Raw genomic sequence first — 21,688 nt, forward strand, 5'->3', positions numbered from 1 at the left:
ACAACATTCACTTCAATTGCTAGAATATTGTTGACTGATTGAACTGAAAAAGCAAACATTTTCTGTTAGTCCTTAATCAGTGAATCTGAGCACCATTTTCAATGATGTGGCATTCTTCAATTGCTCTTGCAACAGGTAATTGTTAGGATATATAACCCCTTCCACTGGATTACCCGAGTCGAATATCCTCCCGAACTTCCTCCCATTTCAATGTATGAATTAGGGGCTAATTTTTCTCAGGGGTTAGAGTGACGAGGTGCCAGGTGGTAGTTTTCCTCTCCTCTCCTCTCCTCCTCTCCTCTGACCAAAATACTGCTGCAAGAGTGTGCTGCAACGGGGGACTGACTCTTTAGGAAAATGCGCGAGTTATGGGGATAATAGGAAAATAAGTATTCCACTCATATCTTTTTGGGCTGTCAGGAGCGGCAAAAAGATATAGGAATTGGATCCTATAACAATTTCAATTGTGTAACATTAATTTTGTTTTACTAGTCGGTAATAATAAAAGTGTAAAACATCCTCTCTCAAGCTGGGGCCACTTTTTTGGTACGTTTTCCCCGCACCTGTTGAACCCTGCACGCACGCTGGTGAAGAGCTCATGGCAATTGTTCGCGTGACGCTGGGTTGTCGCTTCGATAATTAACAGAATCATAAAGCTACATATTTTAAAGCAACAGATCAAATTGTAAAAACGAACTACAGAAGAATATTTATAGAAAAAAGCAATCTTTGAAAGTTTCTTTTGAGCAAAAAATAGTTTTTTTTAGATACTGTTTTATTTCTAATGCGAATGATTGCGATATCTTTCCCACAACATAAATTTCCCACCTCTTTGTAGATAATCTTTTTTTTGCAACAAGTAAATTAAAATAATTATAACCATACGGTTAAATATACCTGAAACAAAAAATATTTCAAATCATTCAAACAATAATAATATAATAAACATCAACAAATTTCTTAAAGAATCACATTATAAACTTTCCTTTCGATTGTTTTCTTACTAAAAATAGAAATAATTTTTAAAAGCTCCTAAGTTACTATTCAAAGGAATTTTTCATGTTGTGAGAGCAAAAAATCATTCAACGTTTTCTTAAAAACGTTTTCATTTTTTGCCAACCGAAGCCAATGTGGTAACTTATTCCATTTTTGTACGCATTGACGAACAATCGAATTCATTTCAAAGCTGGTTTTGGCTTAAAATGGGCATCTCGACTTGTAACATCGTGAATTATTGTTAAGACCACCGTCGTCCTTGTTTGAGCCGGGATATCACAGGAAGCTCAACAAGCATGGAGTAGTCGCAGGACACCGAATCTCCCATTCGCTATCTTCTGAGACAGCATCTGAGTTGTCCACCAATTATGTTTATGAGTTCTCACTGTCTCAAAAAGTTGTTACGCGGAGTATTTGAAGGCTCTAATATCTCTTTGTCATTAGCTTTTGCGACTCTCGACTGTTAGCTTTTAGAAATAAAAAAAATCATTGGAAAAGTTCTGATTTTTTACAAGGAAATTTGTCACCTTTGAGGTCCACGTGGGGCCATTTTGAAGACCGCGCTTTTTAGGTCAAATTGTAAAACAAAAATGGTGCATGGCAAAACGGTGCGAGTCAGGCCAAAAGAGACCATCTACTAATTATCAAATCTACTAAACAACAACTTGTCAAATCTACTAACTGATTTTGCTTCTACATAAAAATTTACTCTGAACTATTTATTTTGTTTTCAAATCTGTTTCCGCTTTTGATTGGTTTTTACTGAACAAAATGCATAAGAATGATTTTCCAGATTGAACAAATAGATATCAAAGCGCTCAGGTTATTTCCAATAGAATCTGTCGCCATCTAAATTACAGACCAGATAATTGACTCAAAGTATTTTTACAGATTCGAAAGCGTTTGCTTTTAGCTCAAGAAAAGTGGTTGTCAATCAAATGTAGTTTTTGGATCATAACCTATTTTTCAAAGAAACTAGCAACCATATTAATTGGACTAGGTTGGGTTTTATGTTGAGACCTTGGATTTGTGGAGGTTTCCTCAAGTCTCATTTAAGTTTTATTCAATCTTCGAGATTAATCAATCAGTGCTGCGGTACTTTGCTTAAATAAACCATTAAATTAGCAGTATTTAGCAATGGTAAACTGCACTCGCTTGAATAGAAATTTGCTGTTTTTCAAACTCAATTGGATAATCTTTTATTGGCAGCTCAGGATTTGCCGTATTTTCCAAGCAACAATTGATCAGCAACCTGGCAACTTTTTTTCTGGAACATATCTGTTCTTGGTTTTTCCTCAGTGCGATATTTCGTTCAATGCAAAACTTCATAAAAAATGGAAAAAATTCTTAGGCCTTATGAAAAATTGATACAGGGAGTCATTTTTGACTATATAAAGTAAGAATTAAACCTGATTAATGATGATATAAGTAGCTTCGAGAAATTCTAAAATTTCATTCACTAAAACCGATTCAAGAAGAATGGCAATGTAACCGTTTCTTTTATTTCAATACACAGCTTTTTTTGTCTGCACGAAAATAAAAAAAATAAAAGTTGCTTGGAGATAATATTGCATCGATTATCATCTTAGACATTGGCGAAGGACTGCTTGTCTAAATTTCAAAAGCATCAATATCATGTTTACTCCGGTTGTCTAGGGTGATTTGGAAAACAAGTGATTGCAAAAATTTTAACAACTGTTAATAATTGTTTTTGAAAACAGTTACTTTTTTATGGATGAATCATTTGAATAGAAGAGGATAAGTTTTGAACTTGTTTTTGAGTAAGATCGGTGTAATTACAACACTGCGTCTCGTATTTCATGAGATGCGGTACTTAAAGCCACAAAACAAAAATAAAATACGTTTTGTTGTATATCGATATGTAATTCTTCATTGAACGAGCCAAAAATGCCCATTTGTTTTGTGGAGCAAAATCCAGGTAAAGCACTAGGTAGATAAAAGTAAAGGAAACAAATTTCCACAAGCAAACAACCCCTCAAAAAGCAGTTTTCAAGAAAAATAAATAGTGCATTGAAATTTTCAAAAAATGCATGCAGGTGAGCAATTTTCGTGAGCATTGTTCAGATAAATTTTACCAGCACATGGAGTTACATCCACAGTTTTCAGATAAATTTACCTATACCTTAATTAGAGTGAGTCAGAGATCCAGATATGTTATGTATGGATATGAAATTGAGGAGATCTCAGGTTGAGGTCCAGACCCGAATTAAACAATGATAAGATCCACTAGAACGCACACCCATGTGTTTCCAGGCCCAGATTACAGGGTTTGGGCAGCGGTTCAACCGCACAATAATCTTGGCCTTGGTCTGTTTTAGGACTGATCAGAGGTCGTTTCGGTCTGAAACGTCTGATCAGAGGTCACTTCGGTCTGGACGATCTTTTAAGAGGCAGATTCGAGTTAATTGGAGACTGATCAGAGGCTATTTCGAGCGCACTTGAATGCATTTTTTTGCATTTTTATCTAATGGGTAGGTGATAATGGTTCTCTGCCACGAGCCAAAAAATATCTGATCTGGTCAGAGATTCCCTACGAATCACTTTTTTTATTAAAACAAATAGGACAATAGAGTACAACCTCTAATTGAGCAGTCGGTCTCTTTATAAATTGGAGCAGCACTTGTAGATTCAAACTTCTCTCATAAATAATTGTCAAACTTCATCTACCGTGCGGGCGAACTTAAGCAATGACATGCAAAGTTTTCAATTTAAGAATTTTCACAAAACTTTGAGTTCACAAAAAACACTTTTGATTTTCTATTCACTTCTTTGAATTGTCCGCAGGAGACATTAATTTTAATGAAATGTATTTATTATAAGGATACTTAAAGTCTCGTACGTGTCTAAGTATAGACACTGAGCAGAGGTCACTTCGGTTTGGAACTTCTGTTCAGAGGTCAGTTTGCTCTGAAAGGTCTGATGATAGACTGACTGTTCATAGACTGGACAATGGTTTGAATTTGAGTTTGATCATAGTCTGGACCATAGTCTGGGTACGGTCTGATCAAAGTCATCTAGGTCTGGAAAGTCTGATCAGAGGTAATTTCGGTCTGGACAGTCTGATCAAAGGTCATTTCACTCTGGATAGTCTGATCATAGCTCAATTTGGGTCTGGACCTCAACCTGGTATTGTTTATTTTGCGCCTCACCCACTTTCTGGCAGATACCAACGCGACAAAATTTCAAAATGTGGAAGAATAGGTCGTTGTTTTCAATTCAACTTCGAATTAAAAGCCGTTTTGCTAAATTTGTTTCATATAGTTGCTTATTGAGATATATTAACAGCTGATAAATTTAGCTGCACAGCTCTTAGCAGGCTAAAAAATATTAGCATCCATCACATAAAACTTAAATTAACTGCGTCTATATATCGCAGGATTATATTGTAACATAGAAAAGGGGGGTATCTACTAATTAGTACACAGGGGATGACTGCTCAATTCCATCCGTTTTCGACTCGGGTGCTGTATTGGCGAAGATATTAATTAATTCACCTGCAACCATTATTCTGTGTGAGTAAGGGTCGACAATGTTTCAATGAATCTAATCATGATTCTTATACAATTTATACAGATATAGTCAATTAAATGATATCTGTAGTGGATTATATGCAGTATCTTTTCTAACAGCTTGTTCTATTGATTGTTTTTTTTATATGTTTGTTTCATCAGCATTACTTTTCAATTTATTTTTGCTACCTTATATTCCTGACATCGCTTCAATATTGGCAGCCTTTCATTCTCGTAATATAAAGGCAACAACGAAGAGTAGCCATCTAGGCAGAAACAGCCAAGATTTTTCCATCCGTTCGAGTGATTGGTCGACATGTTTGCGGAATCTGTGCCAAAAAGGGGTCCCAATTGTACACATTTTTGATTACTGATGATGACTCTACAGCAACCATGCAAAGATTGAATGAAGAAATGAAATAAAATATGTAAGACACCAAATTGGATATTTGTTTTTAAGGAGTGGAAACCTGGAATATTCGGTTGTTTACTTTTTCAGTGATGATTGTGTGCAGCGCCATGCATCATTATCGGAGTGGAAGGAGCACCAAGGATTTGGCAAATATGGAGTCCCTGGTGTTCTGGGTCTCAAATGGGCTCGAAACGTTTGGGAAAAAATGTCGGCGTTACAGGTAAAAACAGAATTGGAACTCCCTTGTAATTACAAAATATGAACCGATGTTCTATCAATATATTCATTGTCAAAATCAAAGCCGACAATAGTATCTTTTGTTCATAGAAATTTTGCGAATGAATAATCATTTTAGTATGGTTTTATTTTCCGTCAAATAAATCGCTACCCGGTGAAACGAAACTTGATAGCCATGATAAGAACCATGATAAAACATGGTAAATCTTGCCAAGATCTTGCAAAGGTGATCCAAGAAATTTTTCCCTATCAAAATTTTGGCAAGATGCTGCAAGTTTTGCAAGAATTATCAAGATCTTGCATGACATGGTAAGGTGTATCAAGTTTCGTTCCACTGGGTACTTAAATTAACAAAAAGACAGATTTTTGCTCAGAATTTTAAGAATTAAATCGCTAAGACGCTCAAAAACGATCATTGCTCTCAAATTTCCGAAAAATAGAATGTGTGCGCCCTAAGTTGGTAAAGGAATCAAACCCTGGGTTGTGCTGGTTCCCTTGATTTCAAACAATGATCATATATGATTTCATACCACCTAATTTCTTAGTTTGATCCCAGTGTGAAACCAAAGAAATTTATACATGTTCACTATATGATTACAAGAAAATAAATCATCCTTGTATGATTATCAGGAAATCTTATACGATCCTAGTATACTTACCAGGAATCTTACATATTTTTTGCTTCCAATTCTGTTCAAATTTTTTTTTCGATGAGGACCTACTTTAGTGATTCTCCGGCATCACTATGCGATCGACCAGAAAATCCTAGAATGTATGGAATATTTAGATAGTCAAAATGTGTGATTAAAAGAACTCTAATTTTAGCAAATACTACTGCCTGGATTCGTACCGAACTCCTGCAGCTGAGGACGAGGACACGAATACCAGATCACCTGGGGGAATGGACCCGAGGGCCACAATGGCCTGGTTTGGTGTTCTCATCAGAGACAAATGGCAGATCATCAACATGATTGAACCCGATGAGCCAAGTTAGCAAAGATTTAGTTGAGACCTCCCCCATGGAAGTTAAAAATGCTCCCTCGAAACCTATAAAATTTTTACAGGAATGACGTTTTCGCCGTAAAAAATACACAAACTCCTGTATATTCGTTGGGTTGATCCAGGCAAAAATTAGGCGATGATTAGACGAAAATATAGACAAAAATTAGGCAATGGTTTGAATTAATGCTAATTATTGTGAAATAATTTGAGAAATTTTGTTCACGTTTTGGTTCTGCGGGACCATGAGTAAATTCGCGACAATGATTCAAAAGTGACACGATTATGTGCGACTATAATCAAACAAAAAAAAACAACCGGGGCATCTGCAATTAAAAATACCGAGAACAAGGATGAAATTTTGCAAATTTCAGAGCATTCATGCGCGGAGCATATACCTTTTCTTAGGTTCCAGTGTAAATACTAATCAAAAAAAGAAACAAAAATTCTATTTGTATCCATATTTCCCAGGTTTTGGTCCAGACCCAAATTGAGCTATGATCAGACCCAATCGAGCGCACACCCCTGTGTTCCCAGACCAAAATTACAGGGTCTGGAAAGCGGTTCGAGCGCACAATAGTCTGGACCATGGTCTGATTTCGGTCTGATCAGAGGTCAATTCGGTCTGGACGGTCTGATCATAGTCTGGACTATGGTCTGGGTTCGGTCTGATCAGTGGTCAATTCGGTCTGGAAGGTCTGATCACAGTCTTTGTAGTCTGGACCATGGTCTGGGTTCGGTCTGATCAGAAGTCAATTCGGTCTGGAAGGTCTGACTTCGAGTGCATTATTTTTTCTCTTTTTTTGTTTTTTTTTATTGAGTGATGTTGCCTCTGCCAAGAGGCAACAATAAAGCAGCGTTCCAATCAGAGACTCATCTAAAGTCCGATGACTCTGATCAGAAACAAGGAGTCCAGCTGATAGCAAATGCCGGTCCCCTCAAGAGGAAATTTTGATTACCTGAAGACCACGACGTTTCTTGTGGAAAGCTGTCTAAGTTCATCCATTGAGTCGGAAATATGAACTGCGGTGTATTGTAAATAAAACTTTTTTCTCAACAGTTAGGTTTCATTTTCATTAGCAATATTTTCAGAATAGGGTTTTCCTTAGCTGATTTTAATACTGCACACACCAGTTTTTATGAAATGAATATATTATAGCAAAATTAAGAGATTTGTTCATATTTAAAATCTTTCTCTGATCAGACTATATTGAGCGCACTTGAGTCTGATCATAGTCTGATTAAGGTCTGGGCAATGGTGTGCAATTGAGTCTGGATCATGGTCTGAAGATGGTCTGATCATAGTCTGTTTATAGTCTGGACAATGGTCTGAATTTGGGTCTGATCATAAGCGCACTATAGTCTGGACAGTGGTCTGGGTTCGGTCTGATCAGAGGACATTTTGGTCTGGAAAGTCTGATCAGAGATCATTTTGATCTGGATGGTCTGATCAGAGCTAACTTCGGTCTGGAAAGTCTGATCATAGCTCAATTTGGGTCTGGACCTAAACCTGGGTTTAAGTGATAAATGGAAACAACTTCCCATGCTCGTCAATATCGGCCGAAGTATTTGTGAATTTCACGGTCCTGCAAATATTTTTATAGGTAATAATAGAACCTACAAGTTTTGATACCAATTAGAATTTTAGCCACTAAGGTTTTGTCGCCATCTGCATTTTGATAATGTCTCCTTCCTATGCACGATATGTGCAAACGACCATTTTGGATTCATAAGCATGGATTCTTTGTTTCTTTATTTTCAGATCCAGGAAAGTTAGTCTAGTATTTGAATCAAATCTTTTATTTTGATCTTTTAAGGCTTTTATTTTACTTTCTTCGTATAAAAAAAAACTTCTAAAAATTAATCACTGCTAATTTAAAGTCACAAGTAAAAAGTGAGGCTTCAGTTTTAAAATGTATGCTAAGACATAACTGGGTAAACACAGAAAGGGGCTATTGAAAGGTTTATCCGCTGTCAAAATTCTTGTATAATGAGAAATCTTAGCTCTGAAACTGGAAATGATGAGGCGCTAACTAAGTTCTGAGAGCCGAACTCAAGAATACTTACCAAAAGGCGGACGAAAAGGTTAAGAAAATTGCTCATTTAAATGTTGAAAAAAGAAAAAATGTAAAAAAAGGCATGACAAAATTTTTTTTGTAATTTTCGTGTTTTTACGCACCCGGACTTTCCTTGCAGACAACATCAGTAATGAATCAGAAGCTTTTCATTCGGTAGTTTTTTCTGTCAAGTACTCTGATCATGTCACTTTTTGGACTGATCATGGTAAATTCATAGCCTCTTCCTGCATGAATTCTTCACAGTATGAAAAAGCTCTAAGAAATTTCTCTGAGCGGAATGAAAATTTTATGATTGACACTATGAATTTTCTCTCTATTAACAGTATAAAATCATACTAAACAGAAAAAAGTCATTGAAACATTTAATTCTGAATTTTGTCTGGGCATAATGATAAGTAACTTTACCCTTAGCTTACTATGAGTCAGAACTGATTTAACATTTTACCATTGGATTCTAATGAATCAATACTGAAAAGCTCTGACATGAGGGTTCGGGTGTTTCACTTCAGAGATGTAAGCATTAAATCGTATTCTAAGTTTGAAATTTTTATTTTCAATGTTAGCTAAAAACATATGTTAGAGTAAAAATTAGGCGATTTTTAGTACACATGAGGAGAAATTATTTCCTCTCGAATTTATAATGCTACCTAAACTTTTTTTCACTATTTTACGGCTCCATCAAACTTTTTTTGGGCAGCGAAGAAACCGAATTAGTAGCTAGTGAATTCATCTTTCAAAAAAGATTCCTACAAGTGTGCGTAATAAGGGCAATAAATGATAGTTTTCTGAGTTTTTCGGTAAGCCTGTACAGTGACAGCTAAGTTATTCTTTTTAGCTTTAATTTTTTTTAATAAAATCTTTGACTTGTCAGGAGACTCCGACCAATAACTGCGACTTCAGATATTTGAATGAATGCGCCGTAACGTCAGCGTGCAGTTGATTTGCAAAATGCTGAAAAAATTTATCAGGCGTTTTTAGTGCTGCCAATTCGCTTCATATCAACTATTCTAAAGAAAGATCACAAAAATGTTTGACACCAGTTTCTTTGAATAAAAAAAATTTAGATGACGAAAAAGCAAACATGTCAGCAGAAATAGTTTTTTTTAACACTTCGTTTCGCAATCGTTGTAAAATCTAAATCTGATTGACTCAATCAAATTTTTTACACAAATTTTATGTTCTTCTAGTGCATGAGTAGGGGGGTAATTATCCCCTTTGGAAGCCCTAATCTTACATTGTTTCAGCCCCTTTACTTGAAGACTGACAGTCTTGAACTCGCAACCTCTGTACTCTCAGCTGGTTCTCCTTAGCCTCTAAACTATCAATGCGTGCCCAATTCCTGACGGTGGATCTATATGAATCTACTCCGCATCTAGAAATCTAAAAATTCCCCACATTACTCCCATTACCCCTAATCTTACATCGTTTTACCCCCCCCCCCCCAATAGACAATAATTATCCTTAGTCTTACATCAGTTTTTTTGGTGGGGTAATCAGGGGGTGGGGTAATTTTGACACGGGTACGGGTTACAGCAACTCTGAAGTAGAAGTCTCAGCAGTTTTATATTGATTTGTCATCTGATCATCGGTACACAGAGGTCGTTCATAGTCATATGGCTTCAGAGTCATTGCTTTAGGTTGAAAACAAAAGTGGATTCGAAATGCTCGCTTCCTTGTATAGGGATTGCAAAGCGGGTTACACTAAATAATGGACGTAAGGGTCTCAATATATATATATATATATATATATATATATATATATATTTAAATAATGGACGTAAGGGTCTTAATATATATATATATATATATATATATATATATATATATATATATATTGCCAATATATGTTTTTACTATTGCTGAGTTTTAGCAATTATCCACATAAGTGAAATGCGAATTTAGTTCTTGTGTATTAAGAATGCAGGGTACTCCAAATTGTGTTGAAATTAAGGCAACATTGAAGTTATTTAAAACCTTTTTTGTCTGTGGTAAAACCCAATATCCCTATAAACAGTGTCACGGACAAAAAACCCAAGGTGACAAACTAACAAGCATACACCCAATACTTTACCCAAGTTTTAAATTTATCCATTGAATATTATTTGGCTTAAAAAACAATTGACAGAAAATTCATAATGCAATTAACCTTTATATACTAAAATTTCAATATGAATTTGATCCACTTGTCAATACTTTGCACATTAAATTTTCATTGTGAATCTGCCAATATTTCACTCGTCATGGCCATACCCCGGAATGAGGGATTTGGAACAATCACAATCGAACACTTGGTTGCTTAAGCAAGATAAAAATTTTGTTAAAATCAATTGCTAATTGGTAATAGGAATACTGAATGAAAATATCATTAAGCTTATATTGGCTATTATGGCATTATCGATATTTTGTTGTCATATTGAATATATTTTCATTGGGTATATTTAAATCATTAAATATGCCAATTAGCCCCTCTAACGTTGCATAATTGCATTTCCCCAAGGTTGAGATCCCATCCAGCCAAGTCTCAGACCAAGTCCAACGCACTCGGTGTGTTCTCAGAACAAAATAACAGTTTCTGGAATTTGGTTCTGGCGCACAATAGTATGATCAGATGTCACTTCCGTATGGGGATGGTATGATCAGAGGTCATTTCCGTCTGGGTTGGTCTGATCAGAGGCGGATTCAAACGCACATTAGTCTGATCCGAGAAGATTTTGAGCGCAATATTATCTGATCAGAGACCATTTCGAGGGGAATTTTTTCCTTTGATTTTTTGTTGTTTTTTAAACGAGAGATGTTGGCTCTGCCAAGACGCAACAAAAATCAGCATTCTGATCACATACACATCTAGAGTCTGATGGCTTTGATCAGAACCAAATGGGGTCCAGATGATAGAAAATGCCATCCCCTTTAAAAGGAAACTTTAGTTAACAGTTGAACACAACGTTTTATATAGATAGCAGTCAAAATTCATCAATTGAGTTCGAAATATGCACTAATGGTATACTAAATAATTTTTCTCAGCAGTTGGATTTTCTCTTTAGCAAAACTTTTAGAATGGTATTTTCTTCAGATGAATATAATAATTCAAAAATAATTTTTTATGAAATGAAAGTTTTATAACAAAATTATGGAAATTCGTTCACAGTGAAAATCATTAACTAATCAGACTATTTCCAGCGCAACTGAGATTGATCAGAGGTGATTTCAAGCGCACAATAGTCTGATCACGAGTGACATTTGAGCGTACAATAGTCTGATCAGAAAGACGATGGTCTGGTTTTCGTCTGGGCCATGGTCGCACAATTGTCCGGACAATGGTCTGATTTCGGTCTAATCGTAGGTCATTTCCGTCTGGAAAGGTCTGATCAGATATAGTTTCGAGCGCACTTCGAGCGTACACGGTGTTTCGAGCGCAATTTAGTTTGATCAGAGGATACTTTGGTCTGGGATGGTCTGATTAGAGGTCATTTCCGGATGGTACCTCAACCTGGGTAGCATGTAGCTATGCACGAAATGTTACACTAGTTGCATGCCCCTTTTCTGAGTAAGAAGGGGATTATTGAGCTGATAAAGTTTTGCAACGCAAACCTTTGAGTTCATATAACTTTAGCACAGTTTTCCAAACATTTATTTTGAAACCACTTTTTTGAACACCCTGCATGTTTTTTCATAACGTATTTATACAGAGAGAGAGAGAGAGCCTTTATCTGCATAAATTTGTTATTGGGATACATAGCTTAAGGTTCCATGTAGGCGATGAAAAAGGAGAAAAATAGGGAACCATTGATTGGGTTAAATCTTCATAACAATGCATTGATAACCAGCCCATTCTCAATCAATGAGTGGAAGTTAACTCTTTAGATGCCAGTGGCTCAATTAATCGATATATACTTTCTAAACATCTGTTTTCCAGATTATTGAATAATTTTGAATCTGTATTTTAGGTGGGAGGTTTAGAGCTAAAACTTTGTTGCCCTTAAATCATTTCAGATTTCTGTTGCGAGGGACAGTCAATGAAGTATCTATTCTTCGGTCAGTTGCGAAAAAAGTGGAGCCCCGAGCAATACATGGAAAAGTTGATGGATTATTCGGACGAAGATAAACCCCTGAATTTTCTTACGGTATTTCTTTTTTTATTTGTTTGTGAAATATAAATATTGCTGATCTGTTAAGTGTGTACTTTTTCATGCAGGCTACGGCAGTGATAATATTGCAAGATTCAAGTAGAACTTCAAAAGACGATGCATTCATTCAAAAATTCCGAAATCTGGAAAAAAATTTTTTTCATATGATCTTAGCCTTTTTGTTCACCTTCAGCACACGATATGCACTTATACCGAGAGGGGAAAACGCACCACAAGGGGAAAAAAGTCAGAGGCACCCATATAGCTACAGCAAAAACTACAGCTTAAAAACTTTTAAATTATTTTTATAAATCAGAGGAACTTATGCCCAAATAACTGAAGACAGTAAACGGTTTAATTTTTGGTTTTTTAGATTTGATAAAAATGAAGTAAAATTCGTATCTGGAGGTTGGTGACAGAGCAAATCAGCGCTGAATCAGTCGAAAAACATTTTGTTTTCGTGGATGGCCAGTACTCTGTTCATATCACAATTTACACTAGCTAGTCTTGATTTTTGAGTAAAAATTTACTGCATGAAAAAATGTATTCAGCCTAACTCTCTTTAACAATGTTCGCTTTATATGTGATTTTACTTTCCGCGTGGGTACTTGTATCATTTAATTTGAGTAACGAGTCGTAAGCACTGAGTTAAGTGGTAATTACCTAAAACCTAGCTAAAGAATAAAGTTGATACTAGTAGAGTAATTACCAGTTCTAAGCAATAAAAGTATGACTTTATGCTGCTAAAACTTAACTTCGGCGCATGAGTAATTTTCACACTATACAAAATAAATTTAGCATGGGAGAACGCCATGACCTCAATATAATCATAATGAAGAAAAACTGTACATAAAAACTTAAGATATACTCGAGATGCAATGTTTCAGAACTGAATAAAATTTTTACTCTTGAATTGTACTGTTGCCGCGCTGAATTGCTTCGAAACTGAAGTCCGGGTACTTTCATAAAATATAAGATGGAAAGGAAGCCAAAATTGGGAAAAATAATATAATTACGACAGAACGAACGTCAATTGATCCTAAAATGAGCCTATAATCTTGCAAAGATATGCAAACTAGGCATCTAGAACTTTACTTCACAGTTGACTTTTTAATGAAAATTTTTGTCTCGCCTAATTGATCACAAAAATTTCTCAGTGGAGCGCTTTTTATAAGTTCTACACTAGGTTAGTTGCAAACTTGGTTTTATTTTATAGACAACACCGCAACTTAACTGCAGTTTTATTGCCAAATTAATGAAATAATCTTTGTTCTTCAGAATTGCTTCAGATTAATTGTGATTTAGAATGAGTTTCCAATACAGCTAAGATTTCGCTGTATGTTCTGAAGAGACTTGATAATCTTACAGTAAACTGAAAAAATAACATGTCTGTTATACGGTTAAATTAAAGCGTCAAGAAGGCTCATATCATCTGCAGTTTGTTGACAGTTTTGGACAATGTCACTCACTACGACAAATTATTAGCATGTCAATCAAATTTTGAAAAGTCGAAAATTCCCATTTCTTTCTTTTCCTGATTCTTTTTTTGGGAATCTCTTAACTAGCTAAGAAATACAGTGAATGGACTTAAAGATATACTGTACTGTAATCATAAGATTTGAATACAAGATCTACTCTTAAACTTATGTAGGACATATATTTTTGACTTCAACATAAATTTTCAAAAGAAAAATTAACGAATATGAGTTATGCTTAAAAAAGCTTCCGAAATATTGTCAAATTCAAAAAGAGCAAAATTATTGAACAAGAAATAAATCTACAAAGAAAAATGGGTGCGTTTTGGAGTATTGTAAGGATTTTTTCTTACCATTTAAATAATGAATTTCTCTGAGATCACACAAAGGCGCTATTTTTGGCAAAAATGATAAATGATGTTCTGAAATATCCGATCAAATTCTTACCAGTGGTTTGACCAAAATGATTTTTTTCATGTTTATATTTAATTGTTATTTTACTACAACCCTCTGTGAGTCAACTCTCCCGCAGAAATTTTAATTGTCTCATGTGTTTGAAGTGACCTCAATTTCCCGGAGTTGTTTTCTGATATAAATTAACTTTTTGGATCTGATTTGAAATGCATGAACTGATCATTCAAATCTTTGTTATAGTTACGATGTTTTTCGTTAAACAGAATTTGTTCGCAATTAAGATTTTTCTCTCTTTGGATTGTTCAGTTAATTTTCATACTATTATCTGGTGGAAAAAGTTGTTGATGGACGGAAAAATGGCAGCTACAAAAAAATTCTGTATTTTTGCTTGATTAATGTTTTTCGCAAACGTTCATGGTTTAATAAATATGTTTTTCTCTGATAATTTTGAAAAAGTAAGTCTTTTGGAAGTAACTGCGGGAACAGCATATAAAACTGGACAAATTTTTTACATGGTTTGCAAGACTGGACAGCATAGGCTTATGTTATTAGATAGTGGACCTCAAATGAACTTATAGGAAAATTAATGCACAATTGGGACAAAATTATTTAACTAAATCAAATCAAAAGAGTGGAACTATTTTACCGTCAGCTTGAAAACGCCTCATTTTATTCTGCAAGATTTTCGGCACTACTAACGATGTTCCAGTTCTATTAGATTCGAGCTATAAAAAACAAATTACAAAAGGTTTGAATTCAGCTTTTCAATTGCGTGAATTGGACATCAGTTTGAATTAATTTTGACACTTATAAAAAAGCTATCTTTTTTCTCAAGTTAGTTTTTCGAATAAGATTAATTTACATCTTTGGTCTTTAGACCCAATTCCTGCAACCATTTGCAGCAAAAATTGTTTCAAGCAAAAAAGCAAGCCGGAATAGCAACTAAAATTTTTTTTAAGTTTCCCAGAATATTTCAGTTTTTTTCTAATCGCTATTTTTGCCATCAATCATTCTTCACATATTGACCTATTTGTTTCTGCAGGAATCAACGGAATATAGTACAAAACTGGGCCATTTCTTTTAGTGCCCGACCGCAATGACGTTTCCAGCATCTTTTAAATTTTCTTAGATCTCACACGATCTTGCAAGCCATTCATTTTCTGAATGATTCGGCCCCTCAAAGAAAGTTTATTGCTGTCTAGTTAAATTTTAAAACAATTTGTTATGACCAGAGTGAGAAAAATCTTGGAAAAATTGGGAGAAATTATAACTTTTTAAAGTTTAGATTCCAGTACCCTGATGTATCTCTCAAAGTGCGGTGTTCCCTTTAAGCACTAGATATGGCGTCAAGTGTTTCTTTTCAAAGAAATTTAGGTACGTTTGATTTTCTTGTTTACCTACAGAAGAAGTGAATTTTGAAAAAAAAAATTTTATCGCATTTTCCAAACGTCAGAACGGTATCTACCCTTGTTTAACACTTTAGTTTTGAAAGCAAATACAAGTTTGCCGTCAAAATTTCCAAATTGTCCAATTTTTTAAAAATTATTTGTTAATTCTAGCTTCAAAAAATTAAATTTTGTTTGTACAATCTATCGCCGCATTCTTTTGGATTCACTTCGTTTCTCTGATCACAAAGAAGCACATTACAACTTGGGATTTCGAAAAGTTTTTACAGAACCTTTGCTTTTCTGGTTAGAATTAGAAATAAAAAATCCAATTTGATGCCTCTATGAGTTTTTTTGTTGACTGATATAAAAAAATGCTTTTTAAACTTTTTTTTCTATTTTCGAAATTTCAACCCACTTTTCGTTTCAGAAACGGTCAAGGCTATATAAAAATTGACAGTTAATTCAACTCAATTTTTCTAGGCAACGTTTGAAGCACGGTTAAATCTCAATTTTTGTTTAATGCTAAAATTTTTTTTGAGCAGATAAGATGAGGTATGATTATATTTTAAGCGTCTTTTCTTTTGGCTCGGCACAGTTCTCGTACGCATTTTTTTCTCAAAAATTTTTGACCTGCAAATGGTGTTTTTTTTGGATTAACAATGACATTTTGTTTTTCGGCAAAAACTGAAGATGTAAAAATAAAAAAATGCAATATTAAAGATTTATTGAATATTTTTTTCAATTGATTTTTTTTCCTAGCTGTAAATTTGCTGTTTTTACTCGTCCTACTTCATATAGTTTGTGCATGCGGAGCATTCTATTTAAGATAGGTTTGAAGCATTTTGTTATGGGATCTAAAAGGAGAAATTTTTTCGCACTTGATGGACAAAAAACGACATTCAGGCGGACCTTTTCGATTAAAAAATTAAAAGTTAAGTGCAAATTAGTTACAACTCTTCTTCAGAGAAGTAAACAATATTTATTTGGACAAAACGTCAACCTTATTGAATAGCATCATAACAATTCTCATTCAATTTTTGACCCGTTGGAACAAAAAGTGTTAACTCACATTACCATTCCGTCTCGTTATCTCTTACTATTTTTCTTCACAGTATTCATTTCATTCAAATCAATTCTGAGAAGAAAAAATCAGGTCTTTAGATTTACAGCCGTGAATTCCGTTGACTCTTTGACCCACGCTTCATTGCCCAAAAAAATGCCAGTTTATTCAAATTGCAAAAAATGTGTTCTTTGTTTTTCCAGGCTGTCTATCTGGAGATTGCGTGCAAAAATCTGATAATCGAACTCGGTTTCGGACCTGGAAATTTTACTCGGAATCAGAACTCAATCGTACATGGAGCTCCTTTCATAATCATGGGTGGTGAAGAATTCCCCGAATATGGAATCCCTGGTCTCAGTACAGCAACGTTTCCTTTTGAGAACCCTGGACAAAATTTGACTTTCCACTGGTTCAAGCATAACATAATGTGTAAAGAGCATCCTTGGATTTGCGGTCATATTCCGGAGATTTCGTCCAGAAGGGATAAAAAGTTAGAGAAATCCAGCAAAAAGGAGGGAGGGAGCAAAAAAAGCAGAAGGAAGAAAGGTTCATCGCAAGCCTCAAAGTCCAGAAGATGAAGTTCCGTTTCATCTTGTTAAGAAATTTTAATTTGCATGTGCGTGCTATTGGACACGCCATAGTGTTCACTAATAATGTATATTTGAACTAATGGACATTATGATTTTTATTTAAAATTTCAGTGATGTTGTGATGATCAAAATATATCAGAAGAAGCTGAGGTTATTCGCACCAAAATTTGATTTGTCTAGACCAACATGAACCAAATGGAAGGCATCGTGCGTTAAAGACGGCCTGGAAACATGAATAAAAACTAGAAAGGTCTGAACTAGGCAACTTTGAATGCACGAAAGTCTGGACATAGGCGACATTGAATGCACAAAAGTCTGGACATAGGAATGTTTGATTACACGAAATTCTGGACATAGGCAACATTGAAAGCACAAAAGTCTGGACATAGGCATGTTTGAACACACGAAAATCTGAACATAGGCAAATGTGAATGCACAAAAGTCTGGACATAGGCAACTTTAAACGCACGAAATTCTGGACATAGGCAACATTGAACACACAAAAGTCTGGACATAGGCAACTTTGAACGCACGAAATTCTGGACATAGGCAACATTGAATGCACAAAAGTCTGGACATAGGCATGTTTGAACACACGAAAATCTGAACATAGGCAAATTTGAATGCACAAAAGTCTGGACATAGGCAAATATGAACGCACGAAATTCTGGACATAGGCAACATTGAACGCACAAAAGTCTGGACATAGGCCCTTGCGCACAAAAACTTCTGAAATGAGAAAGCGCCAAAAGCAGTTGACTACAGCGTTGATTCAGCGCTCCTATTGAAGTGCTTACTCAAAAGAAAGTTTTCTACATAGCAGCTTAAAAGAAAGCTTTCGCACTTAAAGCGTCGAACGCCCAAAGTTGCGTTCAACATTTTCGCTTTTATTGGAAATTTTTACTTCAGAAATTGTTGAACACTGCTGAGGCTGCAAAAAAACACCTAATTCTACGTACATATGAATAAAAGTGCCGGGCAAAATTTTATCAGCACTATGTCAGAGGTGGCCGCTCTTCGTTCTCAGTCGGCATTAAATGGTTAAATCTAATATTTTGTACGAAGCCGGCAACAACCGTGATAATCTGATAGATTTTTTGTTAAAATTTTCTTTACTTTTTGACTATATCTCAGTGACCGTTTCCTGAACACATTTTTTGCATTTTTTGAAAAATAATTTGTCAGGGAAACTAATCTATTTTTATGTTTTCAATTCTTTCAGATTAATTATCTTGTACGAAACTTCAAAAAAATTATCCGTCAAGATTGAGGAAGTAAAGAAAAACAAAATGAACAGGTCATACAAGATCACCGTTATCGTCTGGAGGTGTTTCATCAACAGCAGCTCAAAATATTAAAACATCATGTATGACCTAGTATCTTTAATAAAAACTATACAAGACCTATTATGCTTACAAAAAATCAATCTCTTTTAACTTGATTATTGGGCAAAAGTTAATTTTAGCTTAGTCACGGGCCCATAAAACCAAAAAGAATTTTTGCAATTAACTTGCCAGCTTTTTGTTTTTTTTAAATATTGTCAACTGGGAACTCATGCTAATTATATATGAAATAGCATCATTACCAAGAAAAAACAAAACATTCTGGATTACTTTTGGCTTTTAAAGCTCCGAGTGTTTATTTTTCCGTGACAATGGAAGATATTTAATTTTTGCTTAATCCTTGTATATTTACTCAGAGTTCCTACAAACCATTTACGACCCTGTATGAAGTCAAATAACATTGAAGGATACGTGACCCGGGAGCACGTCAACACTTCCCTCAAAGTGGAATTTTAAAGTTTGGTGCTAAATAGAAAAGCAATAAAAAATTTTTTAGATTCTTTTTGTATTTATCCATTATGGAAGACCAGCAGCTGAGTTGGTAAAATCTCATATTTCAGGAAATTTTATCCCCAGAAGGGGCGAATCGATAAAACAACATATCAAATAGAGTTTAATTAATTATGTTATAATGGAACAAAATTTTTATGTGTTGTCAATGTTTATTTTTGCTGAAAATCTAAATTTTCACTTACATAGACACAATTTACTCCTAAGACTTTGTACTGACGAAACGTAGTGAGCTTAAAGACAAACATAAGCCATAAAAAGCAATGCAGAAAATTGTTGATAGGTGCCCTTGTCATGCCTCTAACTCGTTGTAGGACCTAACCTGGAAATAACGAACTGGTTACTGCAGCGAAATCAGATTGCGCGGAAAATGTGCCCATTCTATTGTCACAATGAACTAAACTATCAGCGTAGAATAAGATCTTGCACGTAATAATTTTATTTGATGCACAATTTTAGTTTCTTTTTCCATTTGAAAAAAGAACTTGTTGAAACGTCTTCTATCACATATCATTTTTCATTTTTTGTAAATGTTTGCTTTATTTTTTTGGTATAAATCAGTGAATTTTTCCATGAACACATTTTTTGCACTGTATGAAAAAATTTGTGAGCAGAACTGATTTATACTTTATTTTTTAATTCTTTCAGATTACTTTATCTTGTAAGAATATAAAAAAGCTAGTCGTCCTGAATGAGGAAGTAAACAAATACTGAAACTTGTTCCAAAACTTGTCAATTTGACAAAAGAAGAAGAAAAATTTCTTTCAAAATCAGAGGGTTGAAAGTTATGCATTACTGCTGCATCCAATTGCGCTATGCACATTCAATTAGTTCATCTACATTCAAAATGATTCCAAAAAACTTTTCTTTCATGTTGATCAATTTTGAAAATTTGTGTGAAACCAGATGAAAAACATGTTAATCACAATAAGTATTTAAGTGGCAAAAACCAGAAACTTTTGATGACCACAATTTTTTGCGCAGAGAAACATCCATGACAAACTGGCACGTTAAGGCCTCCATAGATTCTAACAGTTTTCGGCCGCTCAATTTTGAAGCAAATTTATTAGACATAGTTATTTTGAAATTGAATCATTTTGCAATTTTATCAAATTTTTAAACGACCTCCTTTTTTTCAGCATTTCGAAAGCTTTGAACAGCATCCTAAAGCACATGACATCGAATCTCAGAGCGTTGTTTTGTTTTCGCTTCTCGAAGTACAGATAGAAATTAATGCCTGGTTTTGAAATTTGTCAAAAGAGTTCAGCAACTGAGAAACTCTTAGTTTGGGAAATTTTGCAACTAATGGCATCGTGTTAACTAAAAAAATTTTAAAATTTTCCGTAGAAAGTTGATTTTATGCCAGGCGTTTTTGCATGTCCTTTTCAACTAAAACCTTCTAGCCAGGATTGTAACAGTTTTCAACATGGCTTTAACTGAGGTTCGGTTATGGCAAACAAGTTTGCAAGAACTGTCGACAAATCGATTTTCACTTCTTGTAATCAAATTGTTGAATATAGGAAATAAATTGAGTCTATTTTTCTAATCAAAATTCATAGTAAAGATCCTACCGTTGTCCGCAAGGTCTGTGTACACAAAAAATTGAAGTGAAAAGAAATTGAAGAAAGTGCAAAAAAAATGAAAGCAGGAATTGATTATTAGAGTAGAGTCGGCAACGTAGATAAAGTTTTTTTACTTATTCAATGGTTTGGTTCTTTATTTTAGGCTTATATTGGACCGGCTTTCTAACATTCCAATGAGAAAATTTTCGGAAAAAATGCAGACTTTTGAGATCACTTGATGGTTTTGTTTTTGAGACTATTCTGCGTCTGAGGTCATATTCATCCGTGGTCATTAGCTCAAATCTGTCCACTTCACTGCATTTCATTGGACAACCAAACTGGTTAACTCGCTAATGCGCTTTTAAATTGCCTCCATTTTAGTTAGTCTTTTTTGTGCCCCGGAAGGCGTCTTCTGACCTCAACGGTGATCAAAATTGCGAAATCTGCATTTAGGCCATATGAGAACCATTTCTCCTCACTCTTCTACAAATATTTAAGAAAATTTCTCTTCCTTCAGCTATATAGAAATTTATAGAAACAAATAACAGGCAGCTCGGCAACAGCGGTTTTTCACTGTTTTTCAGAACTTTTGATACCGGGCAAATCTAAGTCAAAATCTTACAAATCTGCAAAGTCTTAGCCAAGACTTGGATAACACTTGGAATTAGATTCCCAAGTCAAAACCAACTTTTCAAAAAAATTCGAGTGAAAATTTCGAGTTCCAAAAACATTTGTAACGTGTCATGATTTCGAGGTTAATTTGAGGGCGGGGATGTTTCTATTCCATTGGTAATCACCCCCACTCTATTATTCCAGATCTTGTGATTATGTCTGGAATTTCCATTAGAGCAAAAATTGTAAAGAAGACCACTTCAAATGTACCCATGCTGTCCCGGGGCTCCATAATCCAAAATCTTGCAAATATGGATCAAATTGCAGTTTACAACCGGAATGAGTCCCGGAATGAGTC

At 34.8% G+C, this 21,688-nt stretch overlaps 1 protein-coding gene across 2 annotated transcripts; it reads left to right on the forward strand.

The window, feature by feature from the left end:
- LOC142350736 (uncharacterized) lies at positions 1-17,452 on the forward strand. 2 transcript variants are annotated; one of them, XM_075402687.1, is made up of 5 exons: positions 1-135; positions 5,026-5,158; positions 6,001-6,164; positions 12,243-12,373; positions 16,917-17,452. In XM_075402687.1, the coding sequence occupies exons 1-5, from the start codon at positions 102-104 to the stop codon at positions 17,289-17,291; spliced, it is 837 nt and encodes a 278-aa protein (XP_075258802.1). In that variant the 5' UTR covers positions 1-101; the 3' UTR covers positions 17,292-17,452. The 2 variants fall into 2 exon arrangements, with proteins under 2 accessions (XP_075258802.1, XP_075258803.1); XM_075402688.1 differs by lacking the exon at positions 1-135 and adding an exon at positions 4,920-4,954.
- The last annotated feature ends 4,236 nt before the right edge of the window (positions 17,453-21,688 follow it).

The sequence above is a fragment of the Convolutriloba macropyga genome, chromosome 12 (assembly GCF_964194025.1).
Source record: "Convolutriloba macropyga chromosome 12, txConMacr16.3, whole genome shotgun sequence".
NCBI lineage: Eukaryota > Metazoa > Xenacoelomorpha > Acoela > Convolutidae > Convolutriloba > Convolutriloba macropyga.